The 15,415-nt window shown below is 43.9% G+C and overlaps 1 protein-coding gene across 1 annotated transcript in view; it reads right to left on the bottom strand.

Moving 5' to 3' along the window:
- LOC139386568 (rho GTPase-activating protein 21-like) overlaps nt 1–15,415 on the bottom strand; it is an 81,424-nt gene that overhangs the window by 14,345 nt on the left and 51,664 nt on the right. Inside the window, exons 9-17 of the mRNA XM_071132222.1 lie at nt 7,681–7,824; nt 5,108–5,210; nt 4,950–4,995; nt 4,376–4,501; nt 3,861–4,166; nt 2,802–2,866; nt 2,532–2,656; nt 2,095–2,237; nt 1,727–1,888 (exon numbers count right to left, since the gene is read on the bottom strand). Of these exons, the coding sequence (XP_070988323.1) occupies nt 1,727–1,888; nt 2,095–2,237; nt 2,532–2,656; nt 2,802–2,866; nt 3,861–4,166; nt 4,376–4,501; nt 4,950–4,995; nt 5,108–5,210; nt 7,681–7,824 (1,220 nt within the window). The remainder of the gene's footprint in view (nt 1–1,726; nt 1,889–2,094; nt 2,238–2,531; nt 2,657–2,801; nt 2,867–3,860; nt 4,167–4,375; nt 4,502–4,949; nt 4,996–5,107; nt 5,211–7,680; nt 7,825–15,415) is intronic.

Below are 15,415 nucleotides of genomic sequence, written 5' to 3'. Positions count from 1 at the left end.
CAGACAAGTGCCTTTCTTGCAAACTCAAAACCCAACAATGCAATAAATCAATAAGAATGTAATACTTAAAGAAAACAGTAACACAGAGCAAAAAATAAGAAGCATGAGGAACACAGTAAGTAAGCAAGCAAGCAAGCAAGCATACTATATACAGGGTCAGTTCCAATAGCATATTTACAATGTGCAGGGATATTGGAGTGATGGAGGTAGATATGTATAGGGGTAAGGTGACTTGGCAACAGGATATATAATAAACAGAGTCGCAGCAGCTTGTATGTGAGTGGGTGTGTTTGTATGTGTAGAGTCAGTATAAATGTACGTGCATATTACGTGTCTATGAGCAGATTGAATTGTGTGTGTGTGTGTGTGTGTGTGTGTGTGTGTGTGTGTGTATGTGTGTAGGGCCCTGTGAATGTGCATTGAGACAGTGCAAAAATAAAGGTCAATAAAGATACAAGGTAGACTCAGATAGTCTGTGTAGCTATTCTGTTAGCTATTTAACAGTCTTATTGCTTGGGGATAGAAAATATTCAAGAGCCTGTTGGTACCAGACTTGATGCACTGGTACCGCTTGCCATGCGGAAGCAGAGAGAATAGTCTATGGCTTCGGTGGTTGGAGTCAATTTTCCGGGCCTTCCTTTCACACCGCCTGATACAGATGTCCTGGATGGCAGGGAGCTCGGCCCCAGTGATGTACTGGGCTGTCCGCACCACCCTCTGTAGAGCCATGCGATCGATGGCGGCGCGATTGCAAGACCAGGCAGTGATGCAGCCAGTCAAAATGCTCTCAACGGTAGAGCTGTAGAACTTTGAGGATTTGAGGACCCATGCCAAACCTTTTCAACGTCCTGGGAGGGAGGAGGAGCTGTCGCGGCTTCTTCCCGTCTGTGCATGTGTGTTTGGACCATTTTAAGACTTTAGTGATTTGTACACCGAGGAACTTGAAGCTCTCGACCTGCTCCACTACAGTTCTGTCAATGTGGGCATGATCGCCCCCCCCCCCCACCACGTTTCCTGTAGACCACCATCAGCTCCTTGGTCTTACTGACGTTGAGGGAGAGGTTGTTGTTCTGGGACCACACTGCCAGGGCACTGACCTCCTCCCTGTAGTCTGCCTCATCGTCGTCGGTGATCAGGCCTACCACCGTTGCGTTGTCAGCAAACTTGATTGTGTTGAAGTCGTGCTTGGCCACTCAGTCGTGGGTAAACGGAGAGTACAGGAGGGGACTAAGCACACATCCCTGTGGGGCCCCTGTGTTGCCTACCCTCACCACCTGGGGTCAGCCCGTCAGGAGGTCCAGGATCCAGTTGCAGATGGAGGTGTTCAGACCCAGAGTCCTAAGCTTGGTGACGAACTTGGGTGGGACAATAGTGTTGAACGTTGAGCTTTAGTCAATGAGCAGCATTCTCACATAGGTATTCCTCTTATCTAGGTGGGTTATGGCAGTGTGGAGAGCAATTGAGATTGCGTCATCTATGGATCTGTTGGGGTGGTATGCAAATTGGAGTGGGTCTAGGGTGGCTGGGATGGTGGAGTTAATGTGGGCCATAAACAGCTTTTCAAAGCACTTCATGATTACAGATGTGAGCGCTACAGGGTGGTAGTCATTGTGGCATGACGCATTAGAGTTCTTGGGAACAGGAATGATGGTTGTTAGCTTAAAACATGTGGGGATTACAGACTGGAACAAGGAGAGGTTGGTGTGTGTCTGTGTGTGTCACTCACATCTTCTTGGATGTCGATGTCACTCATCAGTCCTTTATTGTCCAGCTCCTCCTGCATGCTGGAGATGGCAGCGTTGTTCCCTGGTACTCTGTAGATCCCAGTGTACTCCAGCCCCCTCTCCTCTACCAGCTTGCAGCACACCTCCACGATGAGGGGAATAAACTACACGGCATTAAGCCTTTAGCATTATACATATTGGATGAATCAAGAAACAAATAAATAGATACCACTTTCATAAACATAACATAGAACTTAAACCTCGCAAATGTAAGACCATCAAAGGGGAACAAAACACATGCTCAATTCATTCAACATCATTTCCACCATGTCTTTCTCACATGTGAACACACGCACACTCTCTCACTTACCCTGTTGGTCTGTGCAGATGGGCAGTCATCGAGGCGCACCCCAAAGGTGACCCCAGCTGTGGCCTTCTTCTCAAAGGGCTTCCTCATGATCCCGGGGATGCCCCTCCTCCAGGCAGCCTTATCCCGTGGAGGACTGGAGTCATCTGACAGAACACACACAAAGCAGCCGTGTCAGAGCTAATCCACACTAAAGGTACACACTCAAACCACACTAGCTACTGGAGGGTCAACAGCTGCTTCTGCAGGCGGCCAAAGATAAACATTTTCAATAACATATTTCCACATGAAGGCCTACCATATTTACTGTGCACCTTTACTGTGTAGAACAGCTATACCTTCGGCACTATGCACTCCTTTTCAGCTGTTTGTAAAGGACACAGCATGTCTACTGGTGGTAAATGTAATCGCTGGCTTTAAGCCCTCTTTTGTAATCTTACCCCTCTCTCCTGTTTTGGGTGAGTGTGGGCTCTTGCCTTCTCCCTTCCCCCCCAGGAGGGTGTGTCTGATACTGAGGGACTGCCGGGGGGTTTTGGGGGAAGGCTCAGTCTTGGTGCTGGGGGCACTGGATCCAACACAGAGACACAAATATGATATTCTAGTACATTCAATAATACTATGTGTGACTTGAATGGCTTGTGCATAGGAGTGGGTCTAAAGGGACATTGCATTGTGGGTGAAATAAAGAGGGCGTGTGTCAGGCTGCATACCTCATCATGGTGTTGTACTCTCTGATCTTTCTGCTGATCAGGTCCTGGCTGGTTATACCAGCACTCTGAAACACATCACAGACAACAAAGTCAGTCCATGTAAAGAATCAAACCTAAAAGGGTTAATCACTGATCTACCGTTTGTGCAGAGAGTTTAAAGTTAACATGATTTAGTAGTTTACCACACTGAATCCTGTTTGTGCTATTTAGAAGTCATGGGCTCGTCTCCAGTAGTGAGACTCTGTGGGAGAATGAGACCACAGACAAAGACCCAAGGAAGGCTAACTGAGAAGGGGCAAACCGCTGAACAAGCAAGTGAACTGTTAGCTCATTTCACAGGCCAACAGACGAGGTGATAGAACAGCAACAGTAAAACATTCTTGTTAGAGTCCAGCAGGGGATGTTTTTGTATTTTCTGTAGCCTAGTGATATCATACATACAGTAAGCATTAGTAGTCGAGGGGTAGTTTCCCCAGACAGTTTAAGCATAATTCTGGATTAAAATACATGTTCAATGCTTTTTCAGGAATAGACTTAATCTATGTTAGGGAAACTGTCCCTAGTGTTAAAATGGTTTGACATTGTTACTTTAAGGCAGTAGTAGTCAGTCTACCCACAGAACAGGAACACCAAGGCAACCGGACAAACTCTTCATAGCAGTTAACCCAAGGGGAGGAGCAGTGAACGAAGATGGTTTAGTCTCTCTGTCCAAAATCTATTGTTTCTTCTAGTGACCAAGGACAGTGACAATGACTGGTGTAAATGAGATCCAAGAAGTGCAAATGCAGGCTACTCACAAGTGACTGCTTCAAAAAAAGGACACAGGCATTTCAAACAACTGCCTTGAGGTAAGGTTATGACCTGGGCACCTGAATCTTGGTATAAATGCTAGCTACTGTATGCAAGTCACTTTGGATAAAAACATGTGCTCAGCAAAGAATGATTCAATCTAAGATTGGTCACCAAAGAATTGAAACGCACTACAATGACATCATGTGATTATGATTAGATTAGTAATGCAGTAGATTAGAGCGTAGCATCTTTCCCAGAAGAACCCACCTCATCATCCAGATTACTATTCTCCTGGATGACTCTGATCCAAGACAGCATGTCATCCCTGCCCTCCGCCTGGAACAGGTACCCGCAGTGGGACGTGGTCAGCCGCAGCACGTTCTTGCGTTTTGTGTCGCTGTAGGAGATGTCAATCAGGCAGGCCTTGATGCTGATTGGCTGTGGGTCGTCGTCGGACTGGGAGTGGGAGGAGGCGTGAGAGACGCCGTCCTTCTTGTCCTTGTAGAGCGTGAGGGCGTGGCCTCGCAGCACAGCGTACATCTGCTTCCACGACCTCGAACCCCCGCTTACACGCTACAGAGAGTTGGGGAGAGAAAGAAACGAGATAAGGCTCTGCGTGAAGATCAAAATTGTTTGCATTGTGGGGGTGGGCGTGCATGTTTTCTTTTTCACACTATTGTAGATATTTTTGTTTCACATGGTCCTTTCCAGCATCTATGGTGGATTGTAACCAGATCAGCACAGTAGACCGCCACATGATTTGACAATATAAAAACACATACCTTGCTCTTCTCAGTGTTGAGCTGCCTGAAGTTGAGCCAGCCTTCTTTAGAAGAGTCACTGAAGATATCTGAAGAGGAGTCCCTTCTGGAACCAGAGTCATCAGACGACTTGTGTCCATCCAGAGCCTACACACACACACACCAAGAGGAGTATCAGCAGAAACAGCGAGCCTGTACTCTTAAAGAGCGTCAATCCCCAGGAGTCTCGGGAGCATCAAAGCCTGACTACCGCAGGAAAATCACAGACAGGCGAGTTCATTATGGCTGAGGAAATCAAGATGAGCCAAAAACCACACAACACATCCTGTCAATGTCATTAGAAAACATTTCAAAGGCACAGGGAGAGTAGAAAGACTGAATTAAAAAGTAGCAGCTTGGCACGCCGTTGGACACTCAATGTGGGGAAAAGCAGAAGACCTTAATCATAATAGTCCCTAGCAATTTAACAGACATTATAAACACAGCCAACATGTCATGGATAAACCTTTATAGAGCTGTTATAACCCTTTACAGTTGTTATAAACACAGCCGACATGTTGTGGTTAATTAACCCTGGATAGATCCGTGTCCTCACCTTTCTTAGGCCTCTCAGTCCAGGCATGTGTTTACTGTTGGACCGGCTGGAGACCGAGAGAAGGAGGGGGACAAAATGGCAGATATTAGGAGGATGAACAGAGAACCATTGGAAAAGAGTATCATGAGAAATCAGACCAAATTTCAAAAGGGACTTACCCTCTGCCTTCCTCTCTGTAGTTATCCAGACCCTCGTCACAGGATTTGGACCGTTCTTGTTTGGTCGAAGCATCAGACTCCAGGATAGCATTTCTGAGAGACTCTTGAGAACGGAAGATGTATACAACGACAGTGTGAAGGGCTGTGTCATGGCAACAGGGGTACATAAGTGTTTTAAGGAGTCAGGGCAGAGTGATGTTCCAGCTGGGTGTTATTGGTGAGGGTCAGTGGTGGTATTAGAGCTCAATATCACAGGACTAGAGATTCAAATTCGGCCCATTTTTCTGCCGACTAACTGACCCTCATTAACCAGTCAACAAAGAGTAAAAAAAATCCCCAATGGTAAAATGACTTGACCAACAGAAAATACTATCAGATATCTGTATATAATGACGAGATGCGTATGTTTCCGCACTAACAATGGGAAGTGTCGGCGGGAAGGCAGTCAACAAGCTTAGGCCCAAAATAAGTCCATTGAAACGCATTGGGCTTACTTTGGACAGATTTTGTCGAGAGTGAAACCTCTCGCGTTGACTCTTCCTCTCTGATACTATGCATGCATACAAGGACAGGACATTTTTCATTATGAGCTTAATGAAAACATGCAACAATAGCCTGTTATTGAACATGCAACTCCTGTAATTAAGCAGATAAAACGTCATTTTCAAACATTTACCCAAATACAATTAGCGGAAAACACCGTTGTAAACAGCAGACCTAATGTGAGCAGTTCCACACGTGACAGGGATGAACATCGCTGTTAGAAACTTAGAAAGAGTAACTACCATGATGGGTTGCTATATGACTAGGACTGTGCCTTTGGCTTTCTGGACAATGAAAGAAAGTTGATATGAAAACCAATAGAACAGGAGAGAAATGCTGGTTAATGGCTAGAGGAAGACTTTATTAAATAATTGCCTCCACGTCTCTATGGATGGATTTTCACTAGGCTACTTTGAACAAGGTAAGATATGCCTCATTTTTTGAAGTAAAACGATCAGGTTTCAAACAGGTCTACTGCCTCAAGCTCACATTGCAAAGTGGTGGTGACCACTGACAGTAGGCAGGCTATAGTTTATGCCTCCTAATGGCGAATGGGAGACAAACTTTACAAGTTGAGATTGGGAAATAAAAATAGCTACTTTTTAATTGTGGCCACCAAAGTGTACCATGCGATCGCATATAGAGATGTTACATGTTGTGCAGTGACTGAGCTTCCAAAAGCAGGCTTCACTCCAGTAGCCTTGAGGAGCTACTCTGGTGCTGTCTGACAGGTGGTAGGCTATTCCGCTCCTCAAACTAGGCTCTGTAAGCTGTCTGACAGGTGGTAGGCTATTCCGCTCCTCAAACTAGTCTCTGTATCCTGTCTGACAGGTGGTAGGCTATTCCACTCCTCAAACTAGTCTCTGTATCCTGTCTGACAGGTGGTAGGCTATTCCGCTCCTCAAACTAGTCTCTGTATCCTGTCTGACAGGTGGTAGGCTATTCCGCTCCTCAAACTAGGCTCTGTATCCTGTCTGACAGGTGGTAGGCTATTCCGCTCCTCAAACTAGGCTCTGTATCCTGTCTGACAGGTGGTAGGCTATTCCGCTCCTCAAACTAGTCTCTGTAAGCTGTCTGACAGGTGGTAGGCTATTCCTCTCCTCAAACTAGTCTCTGTAAGCTGTCTGACAGGTGGCAGGCTATTCCGCTCCTCAAACTAGTCTCTGTATCCTGTCTGACAGGTGGTAGGCTATTTCGCTCCTCAAACTAGGCTCTGTATCCTGTCTGACAGGTGGTAGGCTATTCCGCTCCTCAAACTAGTCTCTGTAAGCTGTCTGACAGGTGGTAGGCTATTCCTCTCCTCAAACTAGTCTCTGTAAGCTGTCTGACAGGTGGTAGGCTATTCCACTCCTCAAACTAGGCTCTGTAAGCTGTCTGACAGGTGGTAGGCTATTCCTCTCCTCAAACTAGTCTCTGTAAGCTGTCTGACAGGTGGTAGGCTATTCCGCTCCTCAAACTAGGCTCTGTATCCTGTCTGACAGGTGGTAGGCTATTCCGCTCCTCAAACTAGGCTCTGTAAGCTGTGCGTGGGATAAATAAAAGACTAACAAAAACACACAGGGCAATTTAATTCCACAAACATTATGCAAATTAACCTACAGACCGATAAGCATGACCGGCCAAAAGTTTTTTCAGGACAGAATTGTGTTGAAATGCACAGCCCAAAGTGAATGGGATTTCTAAGCAATGTCAAACTGCAAATTTTACTTCAAAGTGATTCAGCACTGATGAAGGTGACATCCTCGCTGCTTTCAAGCCTGTACAAAGAACTGGGTCAATGTCATGCATTCTCAGAAAACAACACAATGGAGGTGGCTGAAACGGAACGGTAGTATTTCCTATATAGTGCAGTACTTTTGCCCATGGGGATGTGGTTAACATTAGTGCACTACATACGGAATAGGGTACCATGTTTCAGATGCCACTAATGACTGAAACAGACAACGGCATTAACAACACAGCAACAGACAGACCTGTATCTGCACCATAACTATGACAACCAGGAGCCCCACCCCCAGAGTGCCTCTTACCTTGGTCATGTGACATCTGTCGGCGAATGAAAGGGCACGGGGAGGAGCTTGGGTTCAGGGGGAGTACGGCTGGAACGCCAGATATCACGGCGGAAGCAGGAATGGACGTGGCCTCATGGTCAACACTAGGGCTAGCCGGCTCGTCTGCAATCACACAACACACACTTCGGTATTACATGATGGACAAACATCATCATGATCAACCCCATGAACTTCCTCATCATAATGGATTTAAAAAATTATTCAGCTTCCTGAGATATTTCAGTTTTGCATCTTCAGCAAGTAGACCACTGCAGCATTAAGAAGAGTCCCAATGTAACCCTTGCATGGCACTACACCAACAACACGGCTGCTAGAAATGAGGATCTCTCCGGCTCTCTTCCCCTCTCTGACATATCCCCCCCCCCCCTTTTTTTAAAGTGTGAAACTTAACTGCTGAGTAGTGCAGCATCTCCGACTCCGCCCACCCCTGGCGCTCCAAGCCCAAAACAGCTCAGAGTACAAAGCTGCTCTCTACCTGCAGCCGTGGGGCATGTGGAGCTAAATTTAAAAGCCACTGCCCTAGTTCCTTCTTTCCAGACTCCCAGGCTGCACCCATCTCTCACCTCAACCAGGGCCAAGGAGAAGGGTTGTAAAGGAGCAGCGGCAATGTAACCCCATAGGCATCTGTCACTAATATAGGCCTAAACTATAGGCATCCGTCACTAATATAGGCATCTGTCACTAATATAGGCCTAAACTATAGGCATCCGTCACTAATATAGGCATCTGTCACTAATATAGGCCTAAACTATAGGCATCTGTCACTAATATAGGCCTAAACTATAGGCATCTGTCACTAATATAGGCCTAAACTATAGGCATCTGTCATTAATATAGGCCTAACCTATTAGGCATCTGTCACTAATATAGGCCTAACCTATTAGGCATCTGTCACTAATATAGGCCTAACCTATTAGGCATCTGTCACTAATATAGGCCTAAACTATAGGCATCTGTCACTAATATAGGCCTAAACTATAGGCATCTGTCATTAATATAGGCCTAACCTATTAGGCATCTATCACTAATATAGGCCTAACCTATTAGGCATCTGTCACTAATATAGGCCTAACCTATTAGGCATCTGTCACTAATATAGGCCTAAACTATAGGCATCTGTCACTAATATAGGCCTAAACTATAGGCTTCTGTCATTAATATAGGCCTAACCTATTAGGCATCTGTCACTAATATAGGCCTAACCTATTAGGCATCTGTCACTAATATAGGCCTAAACTATAGGCATCTGTCACTAATATAGGCCTAAACTATAGGTATCTGTCACCAATATAGGCCTAACCTATTAGGCATCTGTCACTAATATAGGCCTAAACTATAGGCATCTGTCACTAATATAGGCATCTGTCACTAATATAGGCCTAAACTATAGGCATCTGTCACTAATATAGGCCTAAACTATAGGCATCTGTCATTAATATAGGCCTAACCTATTAGGCATCTGTCACTAATATAGGCCTAACCTATTAGGCATCTGTCACTAATATAGGCCTAAACTATAGGCATCTGTCACTAATATAGGCCTAAACTATAGGTATCTGTCACCAATATAGGCCTAACCTATTAGGCATCTGTCACTAATATAGGCCTAAACTATAGGCATCTGTCACTAATATAGGCCTAAACTATAGGCATCTGTCACTAATATAGGCCTAACCTATTAGGCATCTGTCACTAATATAGGCCTAAACTATAGGCATCTGTCACTAATATAGGCCTAAACTATAGGTATCTGTCATTAATATAGGCCTAACCTATTAGGCATCTGTCACTAATATAGGCCTAACCTATTAGGCATCTGTCACTAATAAAGGCCTACCCCATAGGTATCTGTCACTATTATAGGCCTACCCCATAAGCATCTGTCACTATTATAGGCCTACCCCATAGGCATCTGTCACTATTATAGGCCTAGCCCATAGGCATATGTCACTAATATAGGCCTACCCCCATAGGCATCTGCCACTATTATAGGCCTACCCCATAGGCATCTGTCACCAATATAGGCCTACCCCCATAGGCATCTGTCACTACTATAGGCCTACCCCATAGGCATCTGTCACTATTATAGGCCTACCCCCATAGGTATCTGTCACCAATATAGGCCTACCCCATAGGCAGTTTCACCCTCTCTGTAGAGACAAACACCCCCTGATATCTTTAGATCTAGTGTTAAATGAAATACAGCTAGACAACAACATGGGCCAAATGTACAACAACCCCATTGATGGTGTCTACATCAAAGAGCATACAAAGGAGGTAACTACACCACCCACTTAACCTTTTGAGATGGAAAATAACTGCATACAAGAAACTGTACTTCTTCTAGGTTACACACGGCCCCCTTCCCGTCTGTGGAACTCAACACGCCGTCTGGTTCCTCCAGCGTCAGATAGCGAAGCTCACACTTCTGGCCAGCCCTGCACCAGGCCCACTGGTCCAGCCAAGCCCAGGACCCCAGCCCCATGCCCAGCCTGTCCACCAGCAGCATGCTGGGAGAGGACCATCACCGCACCTGGCCTGGTCAGAATCAGACTGACCCAGTACCAGACCTCCTCACTCTGGGATGGAAACAACATTCCAGATTCTCTGGCAGTGGTTGTACTCCCATACAAGTCCTGGAGTTCCATGCAAAGCTCAAAGGTGAAACATTGCAAGATAAATCCTCAACGAGGGATCGCATTTGAAGACCCTCATAACAATATTAGTTGAGACAGTCGAAGTTAAATCCACATTTGAACTCTTTAAACTAAAATTCAGTGGAAGATGGATGATCTTATTCTAATAACACCCCACATGTTTTAAATCCCAATAAAACCCAGACTGAGACTGTCAGCTGTTAGATCCAAGAGGGTAAAGAATGTAACCTTGACCAGAGCATTGGCTAAAGAAGACTAGTGAGCGACCGGCTTTGCCACTCTGGGCCACTGGAATGGAATCTGACCTCACATGACGAGGAGGGCTCCAACCGTACAGACAGTGGCCTGCTGGTCTTTCAAATGGCTCATTGATGGGAGCCAGAGGGCTGGTTAGAGCGGCTCAATCAGACCTCTGTTCTCTGAATCACATCATGGGCACCAGGCCCAGAGTTGTGGTGCTGTGGCTGCCCCATCATCCTCACTGTCTGCTTTGTCTGCACCTGGCTTGGCCCTGCCTGTTCCACTACCAGCAGTAGCAGTATGGAAGTACCATGACAGGTAGATATGTAACCGCTACATGCTGGATGACACAAAAATACATTTCAGGTCATCATCACCAGTAAGGCAGGCTGGTATAACAGAGATGATGGGGTCATAAGTGCTGTGTGGAGGGGCGTCCACAAGAAATGTGAGTGATAAAATTATATTGTCTCTAATAGGCAAATCGTCTATTAAATAATGTACTTACATTCAGTAATCTTGCTCTGTGTTTGTCATCCTGAGGGTCCCAGAGATAAAATGTAGCATAGTTTTGCTTGATAAAATACATTTTTATGTTCAAATGTAGGAACTGGGGTCTACATTTTGACCCCAGTGCTGTGTCTGGCTCCACACACACCCCACCCAGCTATCTAGGTTTGAAAGTTAGTGTATAAGCTAATTATCCATCATGTATGACATTCATGGGAGTGAGTAAACTTAAATGTTTTATTACCATATAATTTTTGTATGTTCTCTATAGTTATGTACTTGAAAATGTATCAATTCTGCACATTTGGGCAAACGAGATAAAAAAATATTGTGCAGTAATGTAATTCTTCACTGGATCAGTCAAACTTTGCACATACACTGCTGCCATCTGGTGGCTAAAATGACATCTAGACTCCTATCTGAAAGTATGTCTTTTTTCTTCCATTTCAAAGATGGAGCTAAAAAAAACACATGTTTTTTGCTTGTATTATCTTTTACCAGATCTAATGTGTTATATTCTCCCACATTAATTTCACATTTACACACATTTCAAAGTTTCCTTAATGGTATCAATAATATGCATATCCTTTCTTCAGGTCCTGAGCTACAGGCAGTTAGATTTGGGTAGCTCATTTTAGGCAAAAAGAAGGGGGTACGATCCTTATTAAGATCGTCGCTTGAAAAAGCACAATAGTACTATTTGTCCATTTTGAGAAGCTGTAGCCAGTATACACTTTATCAAAATAGTCAGAATTAATCTAAGATAAATCAAGAAGAACTCTGTCATTAATTTTGACGTTTTTGCAAGAGATTTTACATCAAATTAAGATGTTTGGTGCAGTATTTCTCAAAATAATTTGCATCAAAACGAGTCGTCCCTCGTTGAATGACAAATATTTTATTGAAGAATCCCTACTGTTGACCAATCACTGAAGGGGCCTAGACTTTGGCTCATAACTTTAGCTTGCCTCCAGAAAAAAAATGGAATGCCCGAACAGCCGAAAAATAATATACGCATAAACTCTACCGAACTGTTTCGGGTGGGAAACATGCAGACGCCTTAAAGACTCCTGTCAGCTGAGCAGCACCTCAACCAACACCTAAATGAGATATGACAAGCCTCAGCGTACATCACGCTAACACAATAAGCCCAGGCTACATACGGGTTCATCATGACTGACACACACAGGCCTCAGTAAAACAAGTCCCGGTATAAACCATGACAGAGTTGATTTACTGTAATATCACATATTTAAAACACACTATTGCTGGTAATCCTCTGTGCCATCAATAGGAATGACTGTATGAATGCTGCTGCTACTCTGTTTATTATCTATGCATAGTCAATTTAACTCCACCTACATGTACATATTACCTCAACTAACCTGTACCCCTGCACATTGGCTCGGTACCAGTACCCCTGTATATAGCCTCATTATTGTTATTTTATTGTTGCCATTTTATTTTTTACTTTAGTTTATTTAGTAAATATTTACTCTTGTTTTTCATAAACTACATTGATGGTTAAGGGCTTGTAAGTAAGCATTTCACGGTAAGGTCTACTCAATTTGTATTCGGTTGTATTCGGCGCATGTAACAAATAAAATGTGATTTGAAGCGCAAATTATATCTGAATGTCTGATGATGAATTGCTTAGTGGTAGTTGCTGCCCCCGTATCCCAGTGGTACAATACAACAGGCTTGGCTGGCTCTACGACCAAACTCTAGCTAACTTCTGTCCCATGGGCCATACTAAAAATCACCATGCCTCATCTCTGCTGCCTCACTGTGACCCAGTTCCAGAGAACACACACCTGTAGAATGCACAATGTTCTTCAGCGTCCTTCTAGAACACTGTAAGTGGATCAGCAAACAGGCGTGTCCTACCTTACTGATCGCACTTACTGAGTGGCCCAGTAAAATATGATGTATTTTAGCTAGAGTACACCCTGACCCAACTTTTCAAATCAGTAATAATACATCCATGTCTTAGCTGTCCACAAGATTGAAGAAAAACAAGTATGACTGACTCCTGAAACAAAATAACTTGAATATTGCAGGTTGTGAGCTCAGTGTAATGACAGGATAGTCAGAACAAGCTACGTGTTCATCCCACTGTCCCTTTAAGGAAACGTTGTCTAATTCAGCTGTTTATGAAATGCTAAAAATGCTGAAAGCTTTATCAGCAAAATTAAGAGATAAAAGGAAAATGCACAAATGCAAAAAATAATTTTAGACACGGGCTTTAGCCAGAGTGACATTTAGAGCACTTGTTATGAGTACAAGTGTTCATATCACCATCAACATCATAGATTAGGTTGTGGGCGTGGCAGGGGGAGAGAAAAATGTTTAGAGGCCCCCCCCATCTTGGTGGTGTAGACCGCATGTTGCAGTTTTAAATCTAATTTCCTGCAATTCTATGAATTTTGCCATGTTCTTTTGCTCATACATAATAACAAAATCTATACTGCTAAATACAATGTTAAAAAAAAAGAATCCATTGACCATTGCTAAGGTTACTATTGCAACCTTGGACAACATTTTCCCGGGAACTACTTTAAGAGGCTCCTCTGTCCTCCACTCGTTACCTCCATTCGTTACTCGTTACCTGTTTGAACTTGTTATCAGTATAAAATACACCTGTCCACAACCTCAAACAGTCACACTCCAAACTCCACTATGGCCAAGACCAAAGAGCTGTCAAAGGACACCAGAAACAAAATTGTAGACCTGCACCAGGCTGGGAAGACTGAATCTGCAATAGGTAAGCAGCTTGGTTTGAAGAAATCAACTGTGGGAGCAATTATTAGGAAATGGAAGACATACAAGACCACTGATAATCTCCCTCGATCTGGGGCTCCACGCAAGATCTCACCCCGTGGGGTCAAACTAATCACAAGAACGGTGAGCAAAAATCCCAGAACCACACGGGGGGACCTAGTGAATGACCTGCAGAGAGTTGGGACCAAAGTAACAAAGACTACCATCAGCAAGGGCATTGAAGATGAAACGTGGCTGGGTCTTTCAGCATGACAATGATCCCAAACACACCGCCTGGGCAACGAAGCATTTCAAGGTCCTGGAGTGGCCTAGCCAGTCTCCAGATCTCAACCCCATAGAAAATCTTTGGAGGGAGTTGAAAGTCTGTGTTGCCCAGCAACAGCCCCAAAACATCACTGCTCTAGATGAGATCTGCATGGAGGAATGGGCCAAAATACCAGCAACAGTGTGTGAAAACCTTGTGAAGACTTACAGAAAACGTTTGACCTCTGTCATTGCCAACAAAGGGTATATAACAAAGTATTGAGATAAACTTTTGTTATTGACCAAATACTTATTTTCCACCACAATTTGCAAATAAATTCATAAAAAATCCTACAATGTGATTTTCTGGATTTTTTTTCTCATTTTGTCTGTCATAGTTGAAGTGTACCTATGATGAAAATTACAGGCCTCTCTCATCTTTTTAAGTGGGAGAACTTGCACAATTGGTGGCTGACTAAATACTTTTTTGCCCCACTGTATATTTTAAAATACATAGGTCTGTTACCTTTTCTGCATACTTTATATCTGGTAACAGTATGGAGAAAGAGGTGTGATGGTGTGGGGGTGCTTTGCTGGTGACACTGTCAGTGATGTATTTAGAAATCAAGGCACACTTAACCAGCACAGCCATTCCATCTGGTTTGTGCCTAGTGGGACTATCATTTGTTTTCCAACAGGACAATGACCCAACACACCTCCAGGCTGTGTAAGGGCTATTTAACCAAGAAGGAGAGTGATGGAGTGCTGCATCAAATGACCAGGCCTCCACAATCACCCGACCTCAACCCAATTGAGATGGTTTGTGATGAGTTGAACCGCAGAGTGAAGGAAAAGCAGCCAATAAGTGCTCAGCATATGTGGGAACTCCTTCAAGACTGTTGGAAAGCAGTCTAGGTGAAGCTGTTTGAGAGAATGCCAAGAGTGTGACAAAGCTGTCATCAAGGAAAAGGGTGGCTACTTTGAAGAATCTAAAATATATTTTGATTTGTTTAACACTTTGATTCCATATGTGTTATTTCATAGTTTTGTTGTCTTCACCATTGTTCTACAATGTAGAAAAAAGTAAAAACGTTTGACTGGTACTGTATATAAGATCAGCAACAAACAAAAAAACTTCCCTTTTTCAGGACCCTATCTTTCAAAGATAATTCGTAAGAACCATTGTAAAGGGTTTAAACACAGTTTGCCATGCTTGTTCAATTAACCATAAACAATGAATGAACATGCACCTGTGGAACGGA

Source organism: Oncorhynchus clarkii, chromosome 28, assembly GCF_045791955.1.
Source record: "Oncorhynchus clarkii lewisi isolate Uvic-CL-2024 chromosome 28, UVic_Ocla_1.0, whole genome shotgun sequence".
Lineage (NCBI taxonomy): Eukaryota > Metazoa > Chordata > Actinopteri > Salmoniformes > Salmonidae > Oncorhynchus > Oncorhynchus clarkii.
This window is presented reverse-complemented; position numbering and strand designations above follow the sequence as displayed.